This window comes from Falco cherrug, chromosome 5 (assembly GCF_023634085.1).
Source record: "Falco cherrug isolate bFalChe1 chromosome 5, bFalChe1.pri, whole genome shotgun sequence".
Taxonomy (NCBI): Eukaryota; Metazoa; Chordata; class Aves; order Falconiformes; family Falconidae; genus Falco; species Falco cherrug.
Genome location: NC_073701.1, coordinates 965565 through 993438, shown reverse-complemented (window position 1 = coordinate 993438; position 27874 = coordinate 965565). Strand labels below are relative to the sequence as shown.

General features: G+C 56.1%; 1 protein-coding gene across 3 annotated transcripts; it reads right to left on the bottom strand.

The window, feature by feature from the left end:
• Window positions 1-13927: 13927 nt before the first annotated feature.
• PIANP (PILR alpha associated neural protein) lies at window positions 13928-26542 on the bottom strand. Of its 3 annotated transcripts, none has more exons than XM_055712746.1 (6): window positions 26152-26542; window positions 19800-19868; window positions 19084-19646; window positions 18845-18926; window positions 18374-18592; window positions 13928-18239 (listed from the first exon to the last, which is right to left on the bottom strand). In XM_055712746.1, the coding sequence occupies exons 2-6, from the start codon at window positions 19814-19816 to the stop codon at window positions 18218-18220; spliced, it is 903 nt and encodes a 300-aa protein (XP_055568721.1). In that variant the 5' UTR covers window positions 19817-19868; window positions 26152-26542; the 3' UTR covers window positions 13928-18217. The 3 variants fall into 3 exon arrangements, with proteins under 3 accessions (XP_055568721.1, XP_027654207.1, XP_027654208.1); XM_027798406.2 differs by having other exon boundaries at window positions 19084-19649; window positions 26152-26541; XM_027798407.2 differs by lacking the exon at window positions 26152-26542 and adding an exon at window positions 25246-25580 and having other exon boundaries at window positions 19084-19649.
• Window positions 26543-27874: the final 1332 nt, after the last annotated feature.

Here is a 27874-nt window from a genome sequence, read left to right as displayed (position 1 = left end):
AATTAAAGCTACAGCAGTAAGTGGAAAATGGTATCAAATAGAGAATGGGTTTATCAACAAAAGCACTGTGTGCCCTTAACTCGATCCTTTTCTTTACCTTTTTTTCTTTTACCTGGATGAAAAAAAACCAGAAATCGGTAAATCTAACCTAGCTGGATTTCAGTAGAGCATTTGATACAGTAGAGGCTGGAAGGCAGCTAGATAAGCTGAAGTGAAGGGAATTAGTAGGAGAATTTTAGGTGGGTGAAATGCTGGGGAAAGGCAGGTGACATGTGGAGTCAAAAGGGAGCTGCCACCACGGAGGAATGTTACTGGCCTTGGGAATAATTCTGCTTGCAGTAATGGCTCTAGCTCAGCAAAAAGCATCATGAAAAGGAAGTTTGCTGATTAAATGCATTTAGAAGAATTACTCACAGTCTGGAGTGGGGAAGTGTGAGGTCCTGTTCTTCACTGCTGCTAACAGGAATGTCTTTTACACACACAGATTCACTGGTTAGAAATGACAGAGGAAAAGACAGATCTGGGTGCATTCATCATTCACAAGATGATTATGAAGCTCCGATGTGATGTGATCACAAAGACAACAGCCTTAAAGAGATCATTACGTTAATCTTATTTAGGACGCTATATGCAATTTGTCACCTCTGTTTGGAAAGGGGCTCAGGGCTGGCAGCAGCGTGGGGGAGCCAGAATAACCGAGCCTGTCCTCCTGCCTCCCCCTGCTCTTCCTGCGAGCAGACGAGGAGAGGGGTTGGCTTCCTTAGCTCAGCAAGGGGCTGAGATGGGTGAACTTCTCTCTAGAAATCCATTTCATACATGGGGATGTGCCCAGCAAGGTGAGCCATTACAGAAGGGAAGGAGCTCGGCCATGACAAGGTTGGGCAGTCCCTTCCTCCTCAGAGTTTGGCTCTTTCCAAGGCTGCACAGATTTACCTCTCCCTGCGGTGTGCTGAGCTTCCTTGGCAGGCAGAGCAGGTTAGCACCACGAGTGCAGCATTGTAAGAAAAGAGGTGCCGAACACAGGCCCGCAAGCCCACGTTCTCCTGCTCCATCACCCAAAGAGCTTTTCCTTAAAGGCTGAGAGGTCAGTCCAGAGCCTTGCACTCTCTGAACAGGGGACAGTGTGGTGCTTCTCCCACCCCGTGCCCGCTCCCATAAGCCCTCCAAGGAAGGACATTTAAAACCCGGTGTCTCAGAAAAAGCTGGGTTCTTTGGAGCAATGCACAAAAGCCCATCAGAACTAAAGGTACCACCATCCCCCGTGCAGACAGCAGTGCTGACAGGGTTTCATCGTGCTGATCTTCAGCATCAGGGGGATGAGTGATGGGTCCTGAATCTGGTTTCCACCTCAATGGGGTTTGAGCTGATCCAACGCCTGACTTGGGGGTGGATGCAGTGAGTACACGTGGCTGTGATTTGCCTCTGCCAATGATTTCTGGGGTTTATTTAATTTAATTGGGGGAAATGAAATTGGGACGGGACCCTGGGCAGTCATCTAATTCATCCTCCTGACCCGGCGACAGGATTAAGTAAGCGCAACTCATCCCTAGCAGATATTTGTCAAACCTGCTTTCAGCAGCCTCCAGTGACAGGGCTCCCCTGGCCAGTCTGGTCCAGCGTTTTATTGCTCGAGTCTCAAAAAGCTGATCTCCACAGCCCCGCTGGAAAGTGCCTTTCCTCTCTGACACTGCAAACTGTCTCCCCAAACCAGCTGCATCTACTTTTTGGCAATTGCATGCATCTTTTGGCAATTCTGACTGTAGTTTTTTTCCATAGTTTGTTTATGAGACCTTCATGCTTTTCGCTCCATCAAAAGCCTTGAAGTCAAGATGTATCACATCCACTGCATCCCCCCAGCCCGCTAGGGCAGTTAGCCTGTCAGGCAGCGAGGTTAGATGGGCTTAACATGATCTTCCTGATGAATTGACATGGGAGGCAGGTTTTTTTAGGTTTGAAGCACACATTGGAGGAGAAGCTAGCTCATACGTACAGCTGCCTGACAGCGATGAGAAAGGGTCTGGGGGAGAAGGGCTTGGGGCTGTGGCAAGCTGAAGGGACAGGGGGCAAATCCAGCTGGGATAAAATGCAGTTCCAGACAAGTATTCTGCTGTTGGGGTTCTGGGGATAACAAGAGCCCCTTGGGTAAGCGCCAAGAGCGTGGAAGGACAGTCTGCTACAAGTGTTTTAATAGCCTGTAACATCAGGGATGCATGAAGCCTGTGCACCGTGAACCCCTCTGGAATTCATTACGGACTCAGACACACTGAGAGGTTTTCAGAGTAGCAGACTTGGGCTGCATGACTCTGGGCAGGCTGTCAGCTCTCAGCAGCTCTTGCCCCTTTATTGTATCCCAGAGCTTTCTCAGCACCTGGAGCAGATCCCATTGGGCAGGGCTCCCAAGTTTCAGGTAAGCATAATGTTTAGGGAAGTAATTTTTCAGATGTGTTTACAACATCATCGGGGAAAACTCACCAGCTGCCTTGCTTCCTCCCACTGTACCACAGACGGCTTATCTCCCAGGATTACTTCATTGTCCTCCTCATGCTGTTGTTCCCGAAGAGCTAAGCTCAGCAGCAGTGGTGTTACCTAGTCACAGCACATCTTGCAAGCTTTCTACAGTTTCTCAACCCACATCACATACCTGGGCACTTCTTTTTCCCCAGCAGGCAAGGCGTGTAGCCATATGGCAGGAGGTGACAGCTCCTGATGAGAAGCAGAGCGAGTTACAGACACTTTCCCCACCACCATGTCCTTCTTCCCCATACCAGCTCCATCCTTCCCTCATCCCATCTCTGCCTGGGATGGGAAGCCACCCTGCCCTTGTTGCACGAAGACAGAACTGCGACAGCCCCAGCCTGCCATCTCCTGGGGTGCTCTCCCAGCAGCCGTGGCTGCATTTGTGCTACAGAGCGCAGAGGGCACAGGGCTGCACGGGGACCTGCAGCCACCCATCCCTCACCCATTCCATCACCCATCCCGTCACCCATTCCATCACACTGCTGGGGTGGCTTTAGCCCAACCCAGCTACCGCCCGAGGCAAAGCCCAGGCACGGCTAGGGGTGGCACACCGCAGAGACCGTTCCCAGTAAGTGGCTTCTTGGAATCACAGGGTGGCTGGGATTGAAAGGGAGCCCTAGAGCTCATCCGGTCCAGCCTCCCTCTACTCAAGTGGGGCCACCTAGAGCCAGTTGTCCAGGACCGCATCCAGGCAGCTTTTGAGCATCTCCATGGAGGGAGACTGCACAACCTCTCTGGGCAACCTGTGCCAGTGCTCTGCCACCATCGCCCTCCCAGTGAAAAGGGGCTCAGGGGGAGCCCCTGTGTGTCTGTGTGCCCACCGCCTCTGGGCCTCTCGCTGGGACCGCTGAGCAAAGCCTGGCGCCCTCCCCCTCGCACCCCCCTTCAGGTGTCTGTATGCAGTGATAAGATCCCCCTGAGCTCTCTCATAGGAGAGATGCTCCAGTACCTTAATCACCTTACCATGTCTGCCTTGCACTGAGGAGCCCAGAACTGGACACAGGACTCCAGGTCTGGCCTCACCAGAGCTGAGCAGAGGGGAAGCACCCCCTCCCTTGACCTGCTGGCAATACTTTGTCTAATTTATCCCAGGATACCATTTGTCTTCTTTGTGGCAAGGGCACACTGCTGGCTTCCATTCAACTAGGTGGCCACCAGCACCCCCAGGTCCTTCTCTGCCAGGCTGCCTCCCAGCTGGTGGCCCCCAGCCTGTACTGGTGTGGGGGGTCACTCCTCCCCAGGTGCAGGGCTCTGCACTTCTTAAGCTTCATGGGTACCCTGTCAGCTCAGTTCTTCAGCCTGTTGATGTTCCTCTGGATGGCAGCACAACCCTCTGGTGTATCCGCCAGTCCTCCCAGTATGGTATCATCAGCAAATTATTGAGGGTACACTCTGCCCCATCACCTGTATGTGGTGGGGCAGAGATGAAGGCGTTGAACAGGACTAGACCCAGTATTGACACCTGGGTTACAGGGGCTCAGTACTAGGTACTGGCCTCCAACTAGACTTTGCAGCGCTGCTCACCATCCCCTGGGCCCAGCCGTTCAGCCAGGTCTCAGCCCACCTCACGGCCTGCTCATCCAGCCCCTCCATCAACAGCTTGTCAGCGAGGATCTTATGGGAGACGGTGTCAAAGGTCCTGCTGAAGTCGAGGTAAGCAATATCCACAGTTCACCCCTTGTCTACCAGGCCAGTCACTTCATCGTAGGAGGTTATCAGGCTGGTCCAGCATGACTTCCCCTTGGTGGATCTGTGCTGACCATTCCTGATGATTTCCTTGTTGTCCATGTGCCTGCAGATGGTTTCCAGGACGAGCTGCTCCATCACCTTCCCAGGAATCAAGCAGAGGCTCACTGGTCTGTAGTTCCTGGGTCTTCCTTCTTCCCCTTCTGGAAGATAGGAGTGATGTTTGCTTTCCTCCAGTCTTCAGGTACTTCTCCCAGGTGCTGTGATCAATTACAGATTATCCAGAGTGGCCTTACAATGACATCTGCCATCTCCCTCGGCACCTGTGGGTGCACCCCATCACGATCTGATGTGGTTGGTGGTTCTGTTCTGGAGGCAAGCGGGTCCAGCTGCCTGTATCTGTGTGTTCTGTCTATTTGACAGAGCACTGTCCTCTTCTCATTTTGTACACTCCACCTTTGTGTTCCTCACACTCCACAGTGCCATCGGGTTTCTGGGTTTTCCACTATTCAAGCTGAGTACACAAGAGTTGCAAATTTGTTCCTGGGGCCACTTGACAGACTAAAAAGCTGAGCTCCTAGATTATTAACCATTTCCCCAGGTGGAGGCACCTCTAACTTTTAAATATGTCTTGAAGGAATTCAGAAGTTGCCAGCTATTCCACCTGGAGGGGTGTGGGACCCAGGGACACACATTTCCCGTCCGGTTCCTTGCCAGGAGCAGTGAGCCCATGGTCAGGGCAGACGAGCCCCAGACGAGCCCCGAGTTGCAGCAGGCAGCACACTGCAAGTTCAAGTGCCTCCCTCCTGCTCGGCTGCCTGAACTCCTCCTCCCAGGCAGGTTGGCGTGATGATCTCCACATCCTCCAGGCAGTTCTCAGTCTCACTTAGATGCTCAAGAGTTCCTAGAAAATCTTTTGCATCGTCACTGGGCCTCATTTTAGCAAGGATGCTTGTGTTTTCCAGGGAGTCCCTCAGCACCGCAGTCACCTGGGGCTTTTTTTCCTCCAGCCTTGCAGGCAGAGCGAGCATCTGTCACAGAAGCTTTGGCTCTGTCTGGGGAGCAGCTGCCACCTGAGAAATTGCTCCGTGTTTATTCCCTCTCTCCTTTTTCTGGAGTGGAGCCCTTCAGGCTTGCCAGCTGCCTGCACTAGCCTCCCCCGGATCAGCTCCCATTCTGTGCACATCCTTGCCATGGCAGGCACGGCCAGCAGCCCTTCTGGGTCAGCAAGGGGACCATTCTAGGCAGGGGGAGGTCCTGTGCACAATCCACATGTAAAAAACTACAGCAAAGAGGCAAAAAAATTAAGAAATGCTGCTTGACACCCCAAAATTGCTGGAGATCAGGAGCCCAGCACAATGCCTGGCTGGACAGAAGGATGCTGAGCAACCTGTCTAGTGCAGGACCAGATTTGTGGCTCCACTTTGCGCTGAACTCCTGTAAGGCACTGCTCAGCAAACATACCCCACAGCAAAGACTGTAAGAAACTTTTTTAAACCTTAGGAGTTTCTAAAGCACTAACAGCTTAATGCAGCGAGGAAGGTGAGCTGGAAATGGCAGCAGCATGGATAATTGGGGGGGTGGTGGGGCGAGGGAGTCCCTCTGGCCATTCTTTGCTTCTGTGCTTGAAGCTGCTGCAATCACTGCATGTTAAAACTGCTGAAGTTTTCAGCCCTGTGCGCTGTGCATCTCTGTGGCCCTGCCGGCAATCCTGGCCTGGATTCCCTGCTCTTAGCACGGAGAGCCCAGGATGGGGCTGAAGCTCATGGCAACCTCCAAGCATCCTTTGCCTTAGCCACAGCAGCCTCTGTGGTGGAAGCAACACGACTGCAGCTGCACATAAGGGCAAAGAGCTTGCTGCTGCCAGGAATTGCGTGAGTGCCTGGCTGTGGCAGAGCCAAATCTGCTAAACTCGCTGCTGGGGATGGCCCTCCCTCCCTCCCTCCCTCGCCCCAGTGACTCTGCAGTGCAGGTGGGGCCGTGCTTTCGAGGTGACCGCCAGTGGTGGCCTCCCCAGAGTGCTGATGCCACACGGCAGCATTTTTGAGCTGACACCTGCCAGAAAGTTTTTCCTTTTGGTATTGCAGAACAGAGTGCCTGGTGAAATCTTTACCCCAGGACACCCTGACCAACAATCGTCTCCTTCTGTCCTTGAAAGTGCTGCACTGAAAGCGCCGGGGTGCCCCATGGGCAGAAACACTTGGCCTTTCGTCACAGCGGGAGGAGCCCGGCATGCCCCCCCCGCCTGCCCCAGGGGACTGGCTCACCCCCTCACGCTCCAGCAATGTCCAGGTAATGCTCCCTCCACTCATCGCTCATTGCAGAACACTTTATACTTGATGCAGTTAATGCAGACAGAGAGCTGGCAGTCCCTCTGGCAGCTGCCAGCTCAGAAGGAGCAGAAGTGAGGTTGCCTGGACATGTACTTTAACTCTAAATGTCCTGTTTTTCCACAAGTTTGCATTTTGACGAACATAATGTTCTGAGAAGGAATGAGCTCTCACCAAGCAACATTAACTCTGTGTTAACAAAGGGGTTTGACATTGAGTTGAAGCCTGAGGACAATGCTGGCACGAGAATGAATTATCACAAGCTGGGCCGTGGGTACGCTGAGGTTGGAAATTAGAAGGAGCTTCCTACCTGCCAGTGCAAGGATCTGGAACAGCCTTTCAACAGCAGCTGTGAGGCCAGGAGACACGACTTGTTTGGGGACTGGAAGTCTCTGAGTAAGAGTATGCGATGGAGCGGCCAGCCAGGGGCCAGGGATCGCTGCCAGCCTGCTCTGCTTGGGGTGCAGGACATTCTCACGGCGACTTTGCTCTTAAAGCAGCACAAGCCCCACCGGGTGCCTGGGGTTTACCAGGACACAGTGTGCGCTGTTTGGGGCTATGGGGACAGTGTCCTGGGGACAGTGCTGCCAGTGCTGTAGGGCTGCGGTTCCCCAGGGAGCACAGGATGTGCATCCCAGCCGCCTCCAACGCACCAGGAGCAGGCACGGGAATCGGAGGGGACAGCATGTGACAGGCAGACCCAGGACAAATTGCCTTCAGGTAGCGGCTGGGTGTCTTGCAGATCTGAGGGGATTTCTGATGAGCAGAAGAGGGCTCCTCCATGCCACAGCCCAGGGGAGTGTGCACTCTGGCGAGCCGGGTACTTGGGGGCTGGGGGGAGCAGCTCCTCTGCCATCTTCGCTCATCTTCCCGTCTTCACTCATCTTCATTAATGGGGGCTGAGTACCCAGCCAGGGCCCACTGGTCAGCCCTTTCCCAGAGAGGGCAGTCAGCTGGATGTGACCAGCTTGACACAGGATGGCAAAAGGGATGAGGGAAGGGGATGCCCCAGGAGCAGCTGTCATGGGGAGAGATGGCAGCAGCTCTCCCCGGGCTGGGCGCTACAGTGAACCAGCTGCAGCTGCCTTGGAGCATCTCCTGGCTCGCTCCCTCCGGCCACCAGCCCTGGACACCAGCAGCCCCAGACACCAGCAGCCCTGGGAGCAGGCACGCAGCCCCAGCCCCCCCTGCTCCCCCGGCATCCATCCGTGCTTGCCTGCCCAGAGCAGAAATCCTGCGGGAAATACTTCACTGACAGGTCCTGGTGGATTGTACGAGCTGGGGATAGAATGGGAGTTACAGCAAACTCAGTTTTGGGTTTTTTAGTAGAAGATCAAGGCGTTGCCGGCGCGATGCCTGCACCCTGCTCAGTGATGGAGGTTAGGGGCTTCCAGCCCAGCTGTTGACTCACAACCAGGCAGAAGAGAGAAGGGAAAATTAGCATGAAGAATGTTGCTGAAATGGCTTGTGCGTGTGTGTGTTCAGAGATCAGTGTAGATATTGTATTGCTGCCTGTGTTATGGCTGCTGTGTTTAATAGATGTTTTTAATGGAATCTGATCTTTCTAAGAACACGGGCACCTCTGGGTAGAGCATTTGCCTGTATCTACAGCTCCACTGCCAGACAGGGCAGATCTTTAAGAAACAAGCTCCTCCAGAAAGCAACTTTAATTCCTGACTTCGTAACACCAGGGCTTTTTTTCTGAGCCTAGATGCCTTTGGACGTCCCAGACAGCTATTGAACCACTGGATGGCACGTCACTGTACAGAGCCCAGCTGGGCCCAGCAGGGATACAGAGTGCTCCCATGAGCGCACGTCTGTGGGCCATTCTGGGGCACAAATTTGGGATTCCAGCTTCCCCATCAAGTCCTCACTCTCTGACTGCTCTTAACTGACTGGCAGTCAGCAGAGGCCTGGAATGTGACCTTCATCTAAGCCACGTCACCTCCAGAGCAGGTTGCCTCTGGATCAAGGCTGAGGCAGGCAGGGGAGGCTCAGGCTGCTGCTCCTGAGGTAACTGGAAGGATCAGGGGAGCTGGGTGAGTGCTGAGCCTAAACAATGGCTTCAGAGTCAGAGTTGTGATCGTACTCAAATTAATTTCAAATGTGCGCAGTAACACAAGAAGCAATTTGCATAAGACGTCACATGGAGTTGCATACAATTTCGCATATTTAAACAAAATACAATAAAGCACAGCTCGGGTGGGTACGTGAAATCATTTGTGCAGCGAACCGTGCAGAGAAACGATGTACAATTATCACAGAAGAAGGAAACAAATGGCAGCAACCACCCAGGATGCAAAGTCAGCTCAGAAGTTGTGAAACACCAGCCTCTTCCTTCATCCACCATCCTGATAGATGCTTGGATGCACATTATTATTGCATGAGGATGCACTGCTTTTCCACCAGACCTTTCTGGTGCAGAGGATGGTGCTTGCTGGATATATGCTGCTACTCGCTCCTTCACGTTTGCATCCTTCGCTTCATCTTTGTAAAACGCTTTTCTCATGCGTCATTCTCCCTGGGCTTCCTAGTGCATTCATCTCCCAGTCCGAGGGACGACTCTGTCACCACGCGCCGCTGCAGGTGGCAATGTCCTTGCCCTTCAGTGGCAGGGGCCAGAGGCCACAACACTGGCTCTGGGTACCCAAGGGCAGACACTGGCAGCCTCATTTTTTGGTGGTTATCAGTGCTGCGCACGTTCAGAGTGCAGTCCCTGTGCCGTAGTTCTTGTTGCCTCTGTAGAACATAGACTCAATCACAGAATGGTTTGGGTTGGAAGGGACCTTAGAGATCATAGATCAGATGATGTGGCCTCCATCTCAGCTCCTGGAAAATTATGACCCAACAATTAATGTTAGAAAAGGAAGCTGGCAAGAAAAGGGAGCAACATCCCTTAAGTGGGAATGCATCATCCTTCAGAGTGAACACCAGGAGGGCTGGCTGAGACCTTCAAACCTGCACAAGGGACTTTCACCCCCTGACCTACATTTTATGACAATCCTGCATCTCTGACACGTGGGCTGGGTCCGCACTGCAGCAGTGAGGCTGAGCTCTGAGGGCTGAGCCATGAGCATGTACAGTCGCATCTGCTTCCCCTTCCCTCCCCAGGAGGCAGGTGGGGAGGATCCGGCTGCTGCTCCTGAGACAGCTGGAAGGATCAGGGGAGCTGGGTGAGGGCTCAGGCTAAGCCAGGGCTTCAGCATCAGCAGCACCCTGGTACCCGTGAGCTCCCAGACCTCCACTTCACCCACTTGTCTTTGGCCAGTTGTTTCCAAGCCCCCCATCTCTAAATTTCCATCCTGGTCCCTTCCTCTGACACTACTTCCCTCATCTTTTAATCCTAGCTGCAATTTCTGGCTCTGCCTGTTCTCTTCTCACCCTGCCTTTTCCTGCCCTCCTTCGTGCTCGTAACTCTCTTTAGGCCTTTGCTCAGCAGCTTTAGCTCCTCGTATTTGGGTGAGGTGAGTTGTTTCTCTGCCTGAGCATCGGCAAACAACTGCCACCAAACCTCTGAAAGAGGCAGTGTTATGCTGAGTCACCATTTCATCCCAGCCCTCCTCTAATCTGCAGGTACCCGGGGAAGATCTGTCCCTTCCTCACATGCTGCGCTCGGCATCACTGCACCGTGCAGCCAGCTACAAGTAAGCTGGCCGACCGGGGTAGCTACAGGGACCCCCTGTTTGGCCAGGGCAGCCTTTTCGGTCTTGTCGTGGAGGCCCTGATGCTTGGTACGAGAGAAATATCATCACAAAGGAGGGAACGACCCCTCTGTACCATCCCTTACAACTCCCGCTGCGTGCCCAGCCAATGCAGGGTAAGGCTAAGCAGCGCCTCGGACTTCACTGGCGTGACGCTCACTCACATGCAGTATGTCACACGGGAAAGGAATTTGCAAAGCAGAAAAAAGGCATCAGAGAGAAACCATTTCAGGCTTCAATAACTCATCCAGGTGTCGCCAGACGGGTCTGTGTCAATGTAACGAGACTGGCACAAACCTCCACTGTAGCTGTATTTAAGCATCGCGCTCCTGTTTTGGCCGATGGACACGTTCAGCTGAAGCTGCGTGCGTTCGCAGTGCGCCAGGCTGGATTCCCTGGTGCTTGGGGACAGCCACCACTGAGTGCCCCCTGGTTTGGGAAGGGCTCAGGAAGCTCCTGCTTTCTGGGTCACTTCACCAAGGCTCAGCTGGTACCTGGGAGAAGCACAACGCCTGCCCAAGCATCCTGCCTTAGGCAAAGCACCCAGGAAGCCAGCCACCCCTCAGCAGGCCAGGCTGTGCAGCAGAACTGACCAGTGCATGCTGGAGGCATCAAACGATGTTCCTCTGACATTCAGAAAATGAGTCACCCCAGGCTTGTTTGCCTGCTTGTTTGCTGAACCCTCGCGGTATGTCCAGCTGTTGACAGAGTCTGGACTTCAAACTAGACTGGCTGCCCTAGAGCTCTCCTGCCACTGGAGCTCTAACTGGGAGCCACGGGGATGCAGGACAGGTCCCCAGAGCAGAGGCTGGCATTTGTTTCGCTGCCAGATCCCTTGTGGGGATTGATCTGAAGTTGAAGATGGTTTTGCTTGTATTCTGGTCACTCCCAGAGAAAGCTGGGCTTTGGATCAATGTGGAATGCGTCACTGAATGGTCTATTATTCACCAAGTGCAATGTGCACTCGGAGACACAGCAGCCCTCAATAAAGATTCAATTCTGCCTCCAAGGATCAAAGCAGGAACGAACCAAGGGAACTACTCAACTCCTTTACGTGATGCTGAGATGAGCGGTTGCTTGTTTCAGGGTGATTCTTCGTGGTGGTTTCCAGTCGTGCATTGCTCCTAATTAAAGGGCCATCTGCAGAGCCACATCCCTTTAGCAGGGCGCGGAGGTACCTCTAACTTAAGCTGCCTGTGCCCTCCGCACCGAGGCTTACACCGAGGTAGCCCAGCTGGCCCACGCTGCTGTGCCCAGCCCTGAGGAGCAGGTGATGCCCACGGCTCCGTGGGTGCTCTCCCACCACGGCCCTCACGCCCTCAGCATCGTGCTGGCTCTCTCGCAGGGTGTGCTGCGGAGGCACACAGAGTGGTGGCAACCAACAGGGCAGGCATGGGGAGCGGGGCAGAGCTGGACTGTGTGGACTCCTGACTTCCAGCCCCAGCCCTGGAGAAGCTCCTTGAGCAGGGAAGGCAAGCAAGAGCTCTAGCTCGCTGCCAGATCCCCGTACTGACAGGCGCTTCCAGCTGACAGTTGCCTGATTTTTATTTTTTTTTTTCATAATGGGATAATTTATTGCAGGTTATAGAAGGCACTCAGCTGGAGGGAATCCCAGCTTTGGGAGATGTTTTCATAATGTTTTTCTAAAGTACTCCCTTTCCTGGGAAATCACAGCGGTCAGCAATACCTCACGCTTGTTTCTGACCACTTGTTGGGGTGATTTTCATGTGTCTTCATGTGGTTGTACAGTTTTTAGGTGTTTTTCTTTGATTTAAATGGTTGCATCCACTCCTTCTGTCTCTCCCGTCCTCCTTCTGCATGCAGCTTGCCATTCCAGCTCCCTGTCGGAGAGCAAGATGCTAGGGAGATGCTGGGGAAAGAGGCAAGGCTGGAGACTGGAAGGGTGGGAGATGCTGGTGAAGGAGGCAAAGCTGGAGACTGGGAAGGGAGGGAGATGCTGGGGAAGGAAGCAAGGCTGGACACTGGGAAGGAGGCAAAGCTGGAGACTGCGAAGGGAGGGAGATGCTGGTGAAGGAGGCAAGGCTGGAGACCTGGAAGGGTGAGAGATGCTGGTGAAGGAGGCAAGGCTGGAGACCTGGAAGGTAGGGAGATGCTGGGGAAGCAGGCAAAGATGAAGACCTGGAAGGGAGGGAGATGCTGGGGAAGGATGTAGGGCTGGGACCAGATTGGAAGGGTGGGAAGTCAACACGAGTGGGTGGGCAAGAGTGATGTAGTGGGGAGTGGTGATGGGAAGGGACTAGAACAGCTTTTCAGGAATCCATAAGAAAATGGGGCAGCTCATGGAGCTCCTCCTGTGAGGCAGAGGGCGAGTCCTGGTGAGGAAAGGGACCGTTTGACTGAGTGCCTGCAGCCTCAGCCTGTGCCGAGAGGGCACCGGAGGGAAAGCACCTGATGACAGAGGAGTCAGCAAGAAAGGCTGAAGCTCTGGCTGGAAGCAGATGAGGTTTGTGCAAGACGTTCCACTGTGCTGATGAGTACATGAGGCTGTGATTTCAGCACAGTGAGAATCTCTCGCCTCCTCAGTCAAGTCTCTCCAGCTGCCCAGCCCCAGAGCCGCTCCATGTGGTTGACTAGACAGAATCAGCAGGGGGGGCAGGGAGCTGGTGACCAGCCACCTAAAGCAACAAGGGTGAGGGGCTTCGTCCTGCCACACTTGGCACAGGGGCAGCAGAGGTGCTGCCCAGCCTCCCATGTGTGCTTTCCCTGGGACAGCCACTGCAGGCACCTCTGCCCTCCGATGGGCCCGGGGCCACCTCCAGCCCACAGAGATGCTGTCCAGGGGACAGGGTGTCATGTGGAGGGGTCTGGCCCTGTGGCGGGACGTGGTCCTGGGTCCTTCCAGTGGGCAGAGACCCCAGGACAGAGTCCAAGGTCAGGGCTGGGGAGCCTGCTCCTTCCTCAGACAGTAATGCAGCAGGTCAGGGACATCTCCGATGCCCGAAGGACCCGGACAGTGAGCGGGCAAAGGGAGGGGGGGGCGGGGACTGTCCCCAGCGTCCAGAAATCCTCCTACCATTGCTGGGGAGCAGCCCTTCAGAGCAGCCACCATGCCCGGTACTGGTCTCAAGGACCCTCTCCGTGCCCACCCCAGCACCCAGCACAGTCGGGACTTGTGAAGTGGGGGAGCTGCAGGAGACAAGGATGCTTAATTACAGAGCAGCCCTGGAAACCAGCAACAGCAGCGGCACTGTGGCCAGGAGGGGAGGCAGCAGGGCTGTAAATAGAAATTGCGGAGGCAGCCGCGGGGAACAGCGAGGGAGGCTTCTGCGCCAGCATCACTCCATCTCCCTCCCTTCCCCTCAGCTTCTCTCACCTCTCCTGGCCATCCTGGCTCCCAGCACAGGCTGGTGTGGGACCAGCAGCCCCAAAGCGTGGCTGGGAGGCAGTAGCTCCGGAGGTAGAACAGTCACCCTTGGTGGAGAAGGGGATGTGCAAGGCCTCCTCCATCAGGTGCCACCTCCCGTGGAAATGCAGGAAGAGGGTCAAAGAGCCTCCTTGGCCAGCAAGGAGACCAAGGCGAGATGGATGTGGGGCCAAACTGGCCCATCTACCCCCCGCCAGGAGAGACTGTGAAATGCCAGATGCCTGAGTCCCTGCCCACTGCGGTCTGCCCAGGACGAAGTCCCCCTCATCCCACCCTGACATCTCCGTCACAGCCTCTGCCACAGCAGCAAGTGCTCTGCTTCCAGTATTTTGCAAAGGTTTATTTAAAACTGTTGAAACTAACATCCCACAAGAATTGAATATTTCACCACAAGGAGAAGAGAATTCCTACAAAAATATATATCACAGCGCACAAGGGCAGGGGAGGAGGAAGAGCGAGACTGAGCAGGGAAGCAGGAGGGAGGACGGAGGGGAGGATGGGAGCCGCAGCAGAACGAGACCAAGTGGCAAAGGTAGAACAAGAAAGGAGCGGGGAGAGTGAAACAGTAGGAGAGGAGAAATAACTGGGAGGGAGACTGTGGTGCAGGACAGGAATGGGAAATGGGGAAACAGTGGGAGAGGGAAAACAACAGGAAAAAAGGAGTAGAGAGCTGGCAGTCGGTGAAGGAAGGGGGTCGCCCTCTATGGTCTTCCCAAGGTAGGGGCAGGACTATGGGGAGACATCAGCAGGGGTGCAGCTGGGGGCTGGAATTTGGCCCGGGGCTTTTGTGCTGCAGGACTTGGCTCTAAGGCTGTGCCATCGACATGGTTTGTCAGAGTGAAAAACCAAAACCGCACTTTAATTCAGAACAGTGTGAAGGTGATTGTGTTTGAGAACTTGTGGGGAATGAACAAACCGCTCCTTTCCAAACGTTTTTCCTTATTGGGAAAGGGAGTGGGGAATGAAGGGGCCAGATTTGGAAGGGCACTTAGGTGCCGTTGAGGAAGAGGTAGATAACCCTCTCTGAAGCCGTGGGATGCTCAGCTGGATGCGAGTCCCTGGGAAGTGGACCGGAGGAGCGATGTGGAAGCAGTGCCTTCTGTTGCCTACCAGTTGCCACCAACCAGATGGGAAAGCCCAAGCAGGATTTGGCCTTGTGGTCATACGCTCTGGTGGGTAAACAGCGGGAGACTCCAGTGTCTGCTCCAAACCAGTACAGGGCAGAGGAGAGAGATCCTTCCCCAGACCTTCCCACTGCACTCATGGAAAGACCACCTTTGCACTAACGAAGCCAGGACCCTCAAGGAGCTGAGCAGAGACATGGTTCCTCCAGCTCACCCACCCACCTGGATGTTCCCTTTTAATTGTGCAGAAAGGTTAGGCAGGCTCAGCCCAAGGCTGTGAACATTTTCCATTGGTTTCCCCACCCACTTTTCTCTCTGTGAAATTGCCACTGGAAAAAATGAATCCAAACCTTTCTCTTCCAGTCACCTAGAAGGCAGGGAAACCTGATAAGCTGTGACTGGGAAGGTGCTGGCCTCTGCCCTGGATTGGAACTTGGTGCCGTCAGCCCGTCCATGTGCGCATCTCGCAGTGTCAGCCTGGCCCAGGGCGAGGGGCTGCAGGCACGCTCTGCCTCCAGTCCGTGGTGGGGAAGATGGTTTCTAAGGCTCCAGCCATGGAGAAAACAGATCCAGTGAGATTATTTATTGACTGGAAGAATGTTTGTGTGCCCACATGTGTTTTGAACATTTTGTTCCAGGGACAAAATGTAGCAGGGCAGGACAATGAAGTTGTTTCCCGTATCTAACCTGTTTCACGTGAGAGAGTGGATGACTGTTCTAAAAACATGTTTGGCTAGAAAAATTGGTCTTGGAAAAGATGTTCAGCTTATCCAAGCTCCTGTCATTTGAATAGTTTTCTCTACTGCATTCTCCAGTTTCCCCCTTACCACAGTATCCGTGAAAAGCTTTTCTCCCTGGAGGTACTTTGACCAAAACCAGAGGCACGTTAAAAGCGGAGGAAAAAACCCAAACCACCAAAATCTGATTTGTTTGCAGAGTTTACAAAAGCCTGGCCAGCTGAGCGCAGGGCTTCCCCATGTCAAGCGTTGGAAAATATTTCCACTGCATCTCCTGCAGCACCCTGCCGCTTTCTTACAGACCTGCTCTCCACGCCACGCGTGGGAAGGGAAAGTCCAGGGACAGCCCTTGAAGTGGTAGAGTCTAAACTCTGGCCTTATTTCAACAAGCCCTATTGATCAAAGAGCAATCTAATTAATCTGGTCTGGAAGATTATTTAAACCAGTTCAAGGCATTGTATTGTAAACTGCCAGCGCTGAGCAGCGCAGCCCCTTGCAGCCCATGTGTGGCTGCGCCAGCCGGAGGGGCAACAGCCCCGAGCTGCTCCCGGTTGGCAGGGGCAGCGGGCTGAACATCCGCCAGAGCCCTGAACGGAGCCTGAGTAAGGAAAAGGCTCGGTAATAGATTGATCCAAGGTAAAGCAATAATATACCCTGCTATAAGCGGAGACTCAAACTGCACTTAGACTGGAGACCTCCAGAGTCCTTTTCCGCCTACATCTTTCAGCCATTTGCTGCTTTTAATAAGCCAGTAATTTTATTTGACCTGTCATTTTCTCCAAATCTCTACTGTTTTTTGTGAAGCTTATGGCAATTTACACTCTCATTTAAATGTCCTTCACGGTGAGTCAGATGGGACCCATGATCACCCAATAGTTCAGCTGGGTAAATGGGCAGAACCAGGACTCTTATGAAATTCCCTGCGCTTTGTCCTATAAAGAATAGGCTTTTACTGAAGAGATAAAGGATGAAAGGGCCATTTCCTCCTCTCCAAGATGACTTTTGTCAGAGACTTTGAATGGTGCATTTGGGCCTTCAAATTGTGGGTGATTCTCCTGACTCTGGGCACATGAGCCCAGCAGCTGCAGGTGTTGCACGGTGCAGGGACAACCTGCCCTAAGCCTGCATCGCTGCCGCTCAGTGCCTCGTGGTGTGGCATCTGTGAATTGCTTCAAGGGTGCCCACAAAAGCTGATGGAGAGCAATGACTGTCACGAAGCTCAAATTTGCCATTTCACAGTTCCTCAAAGGGACACCCAGGGGTCCACATGTAGGAAGAGGTTGAGATGGGCTGATCTGGCTCACCCACACAGCTGACAGCGCGGCCACCTGCCCTACGGACCACTGCAGCCCCAAAGTACACGCTCAGGCAACTGGTGTGCACCCGTACCTGTGCCATTGGTTTTGGTCCCCAGCCATCTGGAGCAAGACACTCACGAAAGTTGGCACCCCCCATATACCCTCTCCCATGCCCTTGGCAAGTGCTGCTTCAGGGGTCTCCAGTCACCTTCCAGGAGAGACCTGTCAGCAGTACGGGGCAGCCTTCCAAACGTTCCCAAGGTCAACTCAAAATTGCTCTTTGTCATCCCAGGCACAGTCACATCTGCTGCTTGTTGCCTGCGGCATGAGCGTCTGAAAGCAATTCCCTACCTCAGCCCGGCCAAAACTCGAGTTCATCATGCCCAGCTGTGTCTGCGTGCCACGCTTTAGCTGCTTTGGCAGCATCCCGATGCACAGGACGCTTGGTGAGTAACGTGATGGGCGGAGGGTCCACCTCGAATGTTCTGAAGGACATCACCATAGAATGATGTTCTCCAGAAAAACCTTGCTGAAGTGGGCTGGCGGGGTGGAGGGGGACAGCAAGGAGGCTTCCAAGAGATCAAGACATTTGGAAAGCTAAAGGAACGTTTTCCAACTTTAACTGGCAAGAGAAGTGGCGGAGGGGAGTAACTGAAAGAAAAAAAACTGGGGACAGAGAGATGAAGAAAGATACAAGCTGAAGAGAAAAAACAGAAGAGCGTTAGGCAGAAAGAAAATGGAAAGCAGTTAATATCTTCTGTCTAGGGGGGAGGTCACATTTCCTTCAAGGAAATGGCTTGCTGGGGGGGGGGCGGGTGCTGTGCAGGCCTCTTCTGCCCAAGCCTCACCCCCACTTGGGACCCTTGGGAGGGCCAGCGCCTTGGGAGCAGAAGAACCTGCCATCACCCAAGTCCCGGCTCAGGGGAGCCCCAGCCCCGGCAGGCAATCCTACAGCACCCAACTCCAACGCTCACTTCAAAGCACATGACATGGGAAGGGACACAGAGGGGGTTGGGGCCCATGGGGACAGGGGTACACCTTTCCACCTTGCCTACCCCCGATGTCAGGCATGCACTGGTGGGAGAGTCACGGAGATCCAAGTGTGTGTGTCTGCGTGTGTGCTAGGAGAGGGGCCAGGGGGGCAAGATGTCACACCACCACCAGCCACCTCCCCTCCCACCATCCTGCTCTCTCATCACCCTGTTCTGCATGGGCTGGGGTGGGGGTGGGGGGAAGTCCCCAACCTTCCCCCAGCAGGTTGGAGGACCAGCCCATCCATTTGCCCAGGCACGTCCTGGTGGAGTGAGTTAGTAATGGTGGTGGTGGGCCGTGGCACAAGGAGGTCTTTTTTTTCCTGGGGTAGCAGAGGCGGCGGGAGTCTGTGCTCGCTGGCTGTGACGGGAGGCTGGGGGGAGCCAGCTCTGCTTCTCCCGTGAGCATCACAGGTTCACCAGTGGGATTCTGGGGGGGAAAGGGAATTGGAAATCAATTAGCAACGGGTGCTCACACTGCCACACTGCCCCCGTTAACCGGCTGGCTCCTCTGGCCTGCCCCAGCCTGCCCGTCCCCGCCGCCCCGGCTCACCAGCCACTCACCGGTTGAGCTGGAAAGCCGTGCTCTTCCCATGGCCCCCCAGTTTCTCCTGGCCCTGCCTGGACTCCTCCTGCTCAGGTGTGGGGGCCAGGGAGTCTCCGTAGGGTCCCAGGATGCTGACGGTGGTGGGGGAGAGGTCCGTGAGGGGCTGCTGGCTCTCCTGCTGCCTCCCACCGCTCTGCTGCCCCGAGTGACGCCGGCGCTTCTGGTTACGGTCCCAGCTTTGGAGAGAGACCAGGGGTGATGCAGAGTGCCCACTTGGGCAAGCAGCAGTCCCCGCAGCAGAGAGGTTTGTGGGATCCCGCTATGCTTGGCCCGAGAGCCCAGCTCGCCATGTGCCAAACTTCGCAAGGGTTGGTGGCACCAGACCTGCATCCCTGGGGCAAATGGCTCCCAAACCCACTGGCCTTCCTGCCCAGCCACATGCAGGCACTGGCGTGGTGACACCCTCCACCGGGCCAGCCCCCACTCACCAGAATTTGAATATAATCCCGGTGGCAACTAGGACAATGATGATGGAGATGGTGATGGTGACGTACAGCTGGGGGTCCACACCTGTGAGACAGAGGAGGAGAGGGGGGTGTGACGGCCACCCCCACCAGTCCCCGGAGAGCAGCAGTGCAAGGGGAGGTTGCTGCCAGGGCTCTTGTGAATTTCTGCAGGAGCTGCTCCTGCGGGGACTGGGGGCAAAAGGAGCAAAGGGCAGATATACCTTCCCCCCGGGGCCCAAACAAGAAGGGCCGTAGGGTGGCCGGGGTCTCCCGCAGGTTGAGTCCCGCATTGTGCAGGAGCGAGTGGGAGTTGGGCTGCGCCGTTGCCATCCCGTGTGGCGACACAAAGGTGTATCCCAGCGGTGGGAAGCCTGGGTTGGCCGAATTGGTGTCCCCTCCATCCTCATCCGACACTGTGGGACCCCAGACGATGGCCCAGGGGTACTGGGAGGAGGGCATGCCGTCCTCAAAGCCAGAGGGGGTGGCAGGGCGGACTCCTGCTGCCTGGCGCCTCAGCCGCACGACGTGCCGCAGCTCTCCCCCCCGGGGGGGCAGGGACCGCTGGCGTGGCAGGGCGAAGCGAGCATCCCTCTCCGGCAGCGAGGTCCTGTCCCAAATGCAAATGGACCGTGGGGCTGAGGGGCTCCGACGGGTGCACAGAGGCCGAGTGGCTGCTGGACCCCGAGAACGAAGAGACCAGACACCAGGAGGAGGGACGGCCAGGACCAGGAGGAGGAGATGCCAAAGCTGCAGGGAGTGGATGCAGGAGAGGAGTGGAGGCATCCTGCTGCAGGGTGGGGAGGAGGAAGAGGAGAGCCTTACGTGAGACATCCCTCCCATCAAAAAGCCAAGCCCGGAGCAGCCGGGAGCAGCCCACCACCCACGCTCCCGTCATCTTCCCGCATCACCAGTGAATTGTGGGAAGCCGTGAACCTACCAAGCACTGGGCTCCATCTCAGATGCAACAGCGTCTTTGCTCAGCGAGGATCCCGTCTCATCTTCTTCACTGGGAACCAAAAGGGGGAGGTGTCAGCGTCGCCTCACCCGGCTGTGACCGCTGTCTCCCTGGAGGAGGCCACCTCCAAAAAAAGGGCAAGCTCCTGGCCCCAGTGGGAGGAGCAGCTGGGCACCCATGCACCCGCACGTGCCCCCGTCGTGCCCCCCATCACCCACGCGCTCTGCCATGCAGAGGTGCATCGTCCCCCAACCCCGGCACCATGCAGCAGCACGCGCATCAGCGTGTGCACATGGAAGCGAGGAGCAATCTCTGGAGCACACGTGTGGAGGCACATGCGCAGCTTCCGTGGGGACTCGCCCGTCTGAGGGCCGAGAGGGGGATTCGGCATCTTTGTTTGCTTATTGCTGGACCAAGTTGGAATCTTAATTCCTGTGTTTATTTATAGTGTAAAGCGTGTAATCCGTTTATTTAAAAAAGAGCCTCTTCATTGTGTGCCGGTGAGGGAGCGAGAGGGGAAGCACGAGAGTGATAAACCAAGGCAACTGAGAGAGTGAATCAGCGAGAAAAGTCCAGCCTTACTAAAGAATTTAAGAGCAAAAATACACCTATCAAATATTTAGTATTTACTTTCCTCTTAGCTAACATGGAATTACCTTCCCACACTCCTTGTCCTAGTGTCCTCCGCACTCTCCTGTCCCACCCTTCCTCTGCTGTTCCTCCCCCTTCTCTCCCACCTTCCCAGGGCGAGCAGCACTAGGCAGCAGTGGGGACAGGGAGTGAGGGCTGGTCCCCCCCGGCCGGATTTCTGCACCGGCACCCTTTGGCATCGGTCCGGCAGTGGCACAGCTGCCCTTCATGCTGCCTGCCCCTTCCCTTGGCCGGGCACAGCGCAGTGCCAGCGCTTCCCTGCAAGCCATTGTGTGCCTGACCTGGGATCCTCTCTGCAACAAAGGCTGCATGCACACACGCACACAGAAATCATTCACGATATTCAGCTCGCTCCCTCCTCGTGAAGGGGAAAGCACGAATGCCGACAGCCCATGGTCATGCTCTTCCATGGCTGCTGGGCTGCAGAAATGGGGATGCTCGGCCGAGGCAGCCAATGTGGAGGGCAAGCCCGCACCTCGCACCTCCCCGGGGGTTCCTGCCGTCCCCTCCTGCCCAGCTCATGCCCTGATCCAAAACCCCAGCCCCTCCCCAACGGGGGGCTTCCCCTTGCTGTGGGAAGAGCCCGGGTGCTGTAGTAAGGGGACTCATGCCCCTGCTGTCCACCTGAGGATAGGGGCTGGGAGGAACAGCACCCAAGAGCGAGTGGCTGTCTAGCTCCTGCTGCATTAACTGGGGATATTTTTAGTTTCTTTCTGTTAAATATTTAAACAAAGTTCACAGGGAAAAAAAGGAATTGTCAGCTAATGTGCCCTGCCCTTCCCTCCAGGGCAAGATCAGTCTCTGGAGGGATCCTGAGATGAAGATGAGGAGAAAAGAGCAGCTATTCTCAGCATTTCTTTGTACTTTGCTCCTGAACCTCTTTAGCCTTGGAGGGGGCTCAGTATTAAAATGCAGCTCTGCAGAGAAGCAGCAGAATGGAGCAAGTTTCTTCCCAGGCCAGAGGCTGGCGAGGTCTTGGCCACCTGGATTATGGTCACGATGCCATGGAAGATCATGACTGGCAACACAGATTCGTGACAGAATTCCTTTAGGACTTTGGAAAAGGAGGGAATTCCAAGCATCAGGGACCTCCTCAAGCGAGTCCCCAGGTTAGAGGGCACCCAAACGCCACAAATGATCTCAAGGTGGCCTGGGGCCATGCCTGGGACTCACCGTGGGACAGCAGCTCCCTGGGGTGAAAAGCCTGCTCTGCTCGTGGCATGGCACTCTCTGTTACAGCTCCGGGCCTGGGGGCCTGGGGGCTGTTTTGCATCAGGCAAGAGGAGACGTGGCTCTCGGCAGTGCCAGCCTTGGAGCGGAGATCTGCTCTGGGTGCAGGCAGACCCCTGTGCGTGCCAGCCCCGTGGAGCAGCGCGGTACGTCAGGGGTGTACTCCTTCTAACGCAGATGGCTCCACCAGCGCCTGGGTGTAGGGGCAAGGCGTGTCGGGTCACCTAGCTCACTGCCCCCTCCCTCCTGCCTGTTGGGATGTTTTATGATGAAGACCTCGCTGTAGCTCTCGGCTGAGGTTGCGAGACCCAGCAGCAGCACCCCAGGCCATGGATTCCCAGGGTCCAAAAGCCTCGGAATGAGCAACCCTACAGAGCCAAATCCTGAATTGCTTTCACACCCAGTAGTCTGAATTTCTGCCCTATCGAGCACGTAATGGCCCTAACGGGAGCTGAGGGGAAGGAGCGAGCCCCAGTGCCAGCCTCCTCGCGTACATGTAATGCTGTGGCAGTGACAGCTGGGCACCCTCAGACCCCAGGCATCGCTGTGCATGGGTCCTTCTGCTGACGGTGAGGGGCAGGTGAGCTCCACATGCCCCGACCCCAACGGTGGCTCCAGCTGACTGCCCCAACGAGGCCACGTCAGTCAGTCTCAGTCAACGCACCCCGGGTTGCTGATCATCTCGTGGCCGGAGAGCAGCTGGGGGAAGCACAGAGGTGTCTCCCCTAGCATGAACGCCGTGCGAGCAAAGGAAGGTGTCAGGTGGAGATGCCGGCCAGCGCGGGCTGGACTCCACGGCACATGTAGCATGGATGTCCCGGCGGCTTGTTGACAAAGCAGCAGCCAAGGCGCGTCTGCGGCAGCCTGCAGTGAGCCGCCGGCAGTGGGCATTGCGCCCCGGGCACGGACCCTGCTGTGCTGGAGGGCAAGCGGGTCAGCTCGGTGTGCAGCTCCCGGTACGGATGCTGAGTAAACCCGTAGCTCCTCAGAGAGAAGAAGCCAATGCTTCCACTACCTGGATGTATAAACCCCAGTATCCACACAACCCTCAAGGGTTCAAGGGGCCTTTGTGTGCCAGAGCAGAGAGACTGGATTCCTGCACCAGTACCACATGGCATGGCTCTTGTTTTCAGATCTGTTTCCCAAGTCTAATTGTGATGAAAATGGACAAGGCTACGCCCAGGGTCCAGAGACAGACCTGGGTATTTTCACTCTAGGTACAGAGCCTTCATTGCAGCGTTCCAGTCCTGTGATGCACAGATGACAGAGTGTGAATGACAAAGCTATTTCCCCAGGGCACTTCATTGAGCTCAGTTTGTGAATCTTGGTGCTTGAAAGCCGTGAGTAAGAATTACACTGCTCTTTGCTTCTGCATATGGATCCCACTACCGGTCCAGACCAGAGATCCCTGGGGCTAATCTATTAGGAGCCGCTCTTGTTGCATTTGCAGGATGGAAGCACGAATCCTGCTGCTGTTCCCCAGCGTCAGGGACCCAGCTGTGCTTCCTCCCTCTTTGTAAGCCTCCCGCAGCACGGACCCGCCGCTGCTGGGAGGTGAGAAAGCAGATCGCAGCAGCCATGCCCCAAAGCGTGTTACCCAGTTCACCAAGGGGGCTGGGAACTGACAAGCTAAGTGATGGCTAGGAGCAAAACCTGCTGCGCCCCTGCTCTGGGCAGGGAGCACAGACTAAACCCCGAAAGTGACACCCTGAGCTCCAGAGTTCAGGGGCTACCACGCCCAGGGAAGCCCTAGGACTTGCTGCCCATAACTCCTCTGTGGCCAGGACTCTTGCATACTGTGGTCCCAAAGATAAATCCTCTCCAAACATAAAAGCCGTCACAGGAATAACAGAGCTGAGGTGCCGGCCGTGTGCAAGCAATACCCACGCCGTAGATCCCTTGCATCAAATGCCATCTGTAACCTTCTGCTACAAAATGCTGAAGTTTGACAAATTCAAATGAGGAACAATACTATTAATAAAGAGGGTCATACACTAGCACAAATGCGCCCAGGCAGGCGGTGTGTTCCCTACCGCCTGGAGCCTTCGCGTGGCTGTATTTCTAAAAGAGATGCTACAGTTCGATCAGAAGTTATGGGCTTGATGCAGAAAATGAAATTGGTGAAATTCTCTGGCCTGTGCTCTGCTGTAGGTCAGGCTCGATGATCAAAATGGTCCCTCCGGCCTTAAAATCTGAGAATCTCCCAGCTTTCTGGCTGCCTAGGCAAGATCAGCCCTGACTGGAGAGCAATTGGATGAAGCCGAGCATACACAAGCCGTGTTAGCCAGGAGCGGGTAGAGTCTCCTTCCATCCGGGGATGGGAAACGAGTTGCACCCGATTCTGTCTGACTCGGCTGGCAGATGATGATCTATCTGTATTTTTGTAACATCTCGAGCTTGACTGCTGTGATACTGTGCCTCTAGGAATGAAGCTGCCTGCTCTCTGAGCGCTCCAGCTAGTTCAGAATGCAGCAGTCTGTTTGCTCGGTGACTCGAGCTGCCGGGAACGCATCACCATGCCTCTCTGCACCCCACATCGCATCACCTTCGGGCACAGAGTCTGGTCCAAGGTCTCCAAGCCAGCATTCAAAGCCCAGCATGGGACAGGCCCCAGTGACCTAAGCAATCAATCACCTCTCCTTATGCAGCGATGACCTCACATGACGGATATATTCCACTGGAACAATGAAATTGCCAACCGGTTTGGGGAGAGGGGTAAGGGATGGAAGAAGGGGAAAGAGGCTTATGACCCTGAGGAACAGAACATTCACAAGAGCTGGGCCAAGATTATGAAACTTACTGCCGGCTGAAATAACGCTCGCCATTAGCAACCCCACAGCACCGAGAGCTTCATGCAAATCCTTCCTTCACCCAGCTCCCCCCCCCCCCCCCCCCCCAAGCAATGATCCCACTCAAAATAGTGATAAAAAATCAAAACAAACCTGAGGAGGACTCAGCCCTCCTCGCAGAGAAAGAACGCTAGGTTGGTTGTCATTTTTTAACTCCCAGCCAGCATTAAGGGCTATGGTGACAGCTACCGATACTAGGCTGTGCTCTGGGACCGTAGAACCTAGCAGCTATCTCCAAGCACCCAGCAGAGCAAGTTTAGGCACAGTGAGCCCCCACCACCACACTGCCCAGTGCCCCAGGCACCCCACGCCTATATTCTTCTCAGTGGCCATGAACATCCCAGAGCTGGTGGTCCAAGAGGCAGAGATGCAGGCATTTCTGGTTTGGTAGCTGGAAGCGTGAACCCCGGTGCTGGCGAGAAGGGGTTATATATATGTCCTGCTGTATTTGGCTGGGTGGGGACGGGGAAAGGGAGGAATCCCAGAACAGCTACCCCAGGGAGGTAATTCTGCTGCCCTTGGAGGAGTTATGGCAGCTGGGAGCGGGAATCCGAATGCTGGTGCCCTGGGCTGGGAGATGCCGAGGCCACCCAAGGAAGGAGTTCCCGCTGCGTGGGGTTCAGGGGGCGACAGCGCCGAGTGGGCTGGGGCTGGGGGATAGCAGCCTGAATGCAGTGGCTCACGTCAGGAGGCTCTACCTGGCATCTGAGGCTCAGAGGGTTGGTGGCAGTGCCCAGGAGGATCCGGCAGGACCGCGGAGGGGCTGACACCGCTTGCCCTGTGTCAGTGCAGGTCCTGCAGCGTTCGGTGACCGCCGGTGGGAATTGCTGTGCCAGGGCACCAGGCGAGCACTTACGGGCTGGGTCTGGAAATCCGGGTCTGGGGCAGAACCGGGGCTGGAAGGGCGATGGTGCATTTGGACGTCTGAGGGAATGAGCGTGTGAAGCCCATGAATGGTCCTCTGAGCTCAAGTCTCCTGCATTTGGGAACTGTGAGTGTGGCCCCTTTCCAAGCAGCACTCTAGGATGCCGGTCCCCTGCCATCTAGTGCCTGCCTGCAATACATGTCATGAGTCTGCCAATCTCCTGCCTCCCAGTTTCCTACTGTTCCCGGGCATCCGAGTGCTTCAGGTGCTGAGTCTCCACGGCTGAGCGGCTCCCCCTGGCACGGTGCACCCCCGGCCAGCCGCGGGAGGGACTGACCCCTCCGGTTCCTTCCTCCAGCTGCGCCAATTTGGCTGAAGTCGCCTTCCTCAGCGCAGGCTCCAGTGCTCCAGCACAACAGGTTTTGTGATGGAGCCCAGAGCTGGAGGGCGAGAGGCAGCGATGCCTCGGCTGTGCCCCCTCCCTCCCCGCGCCTCGGGCACCCCCTGCCCCAGACTGAGCGGGGGTGGGGGGTGGGGGGTGGTTAGGAAGGAGATAGCCGGCTAGAAGGAGACAGAGCACCTAGATGGGGAGAGGGAAAAGAAAAACGGGGGAGAAAGGACACAGGGAAGGAGACGGGGAAAGATGACTTGGAGCCGGGCGTGCATCCCTCCCTGCCCCTCGCCCCCGCAGCCCCATCGCCGCCCCGTCCCCAAGCCCGGGCTGGGAGGATGAACTTACCTTGCGGGGAGCCGAGTGGGGCGCAGCCGGGGCGGCGGAGCAGGGGGCTGGGGGAGCACAGCTGCTGCTGCCGGTGCCTCTCATGGCCAGGACGAAGGAAGGAGAGGAGGAGGAGGAGGAGGAGGAGGAAGGTTTGATGAGGCTGAGCCCTGGCTGAGGGAGAGGGAGCGAGAGATGCCTTGAAATAAACAGCTGCCGAGGACTGGTCCAGCCCCTCTTTCTCTCTCTCCGTCTCTGTCTCTCTCGCTCGCTGCCTGCCGTTAACCCCATGGCTGCTGGCACGGGCGCGTCCGGCACCGTGCCCCCCGCTGCAGCCCGGGGAGCCGGGCGGGGGAGCCGGGCGGGGGGCACCGCGTGTCCCCCCCCGGCCCGGGAGCCCCCTGCCCCGCCTGTGACGGCTCCTGCCGCTGCCGCCCGCGCTGCGCTCCCGCCACCCCGCGCCCGCCGCCCGCCGGACCTGCCCCCCGCCGCCTCCCGCCGCTGCCCGCTCAGCCCGGCTCGGCTCGGCTCGGCACAGCACGGCACGGCACGGCACGGCTCGGCTCGGCCCGGCCCCGCTCCCCCAGCTCGTCGGTTATTTCGGGATCTTCACAGGAAGCGATTAGGTTGCCATGGAGAGAGGTGTCTCCAAGGGACCCGTCGCTCCAGCTCGCTCCAGCGAATGCCACCCCCGGACGGGTCCGTCCTTGGGGGCGGAGGCCCCCCGCCCCGGGATCCCCCTCCGCCGGGCCGCCCCCCGGGCTCACCCCCCCGCCGCCCCCTCCCCGCCCCGCAGCAGCCCCCTCGGGGAGATGCCACCCCCCGGCCGCCGGTCCCGTCCCCCCGTCGCCCCCGTCCCCGCGTCCATCATCCCCGGGTTTGGCGCCGCCGTACCGGGGCGGCTTCCCGGCGGGTGGGCGGCGGGGGCTGGCCGAGGCTCACGGGCAGCGCCCAGAGCCGCCCACGCGTGGGCCGGGTGGGACACATGGGTGCTGTGGGGAGCAATGGGGGTGTGTCTGTCCAAGGTGGGTTTCCCCATTGAGGGATCACCCAGGTCGTTTGAACGTGTCCCCAAGCGCGTTTTATGCCGGGGATGGATGGGATGTGTCTGGAAATGGCAGGGATGTGACAGCGAAAGTAAAGAAGCTGATTTGCCTTTGAGGGGCCGGGTATTTCATGGGGAAAATCTCCCTCCACCATCAAGTACCAGACAGAGAGCACAGTCCAAATCAGAAGGGAGCAGCTCAGCAACCAACAGGCGAGAGAAGAAAGTCAATGACAGAAAGACAGTTTCCACTCCAGGGTCTGAAATATGAGGAAGCAAAAAAGTAATTTCCTCAGATCCTCAGAAACAATCAAACTTTTCATCATAAAGCAATGAGGAAAGACTGCGACTGACCCTGGGAAAAAACAGAAAGAAATAGTAGAGACAGCACCGAGCTGTAAACCAACCTGCGTTGCCTCGGGAGCGGGCACTGTGACAAATGGACACAGCACCAGTCCTGAGCACAGCAGGATGCCTGCGGCAGGTCATGGCAACTTCGGACAGAGTCCATTGTTCTCCATCAGGCCTCCCGGAGCTCCCGTGCTAACAAACCAGGCTGATCCAAGATTTCCCATGTTGGGATGTTCCGAGTTTTGCACGTGTTTGGGAGAGTCAACAGGTTTTTCACGTGTTTGAGAGCAACGCTGGGGTGTGTTTGGGCGCATCGGCAGGGGGATGCAGTTGTGTTAAGGCATATGG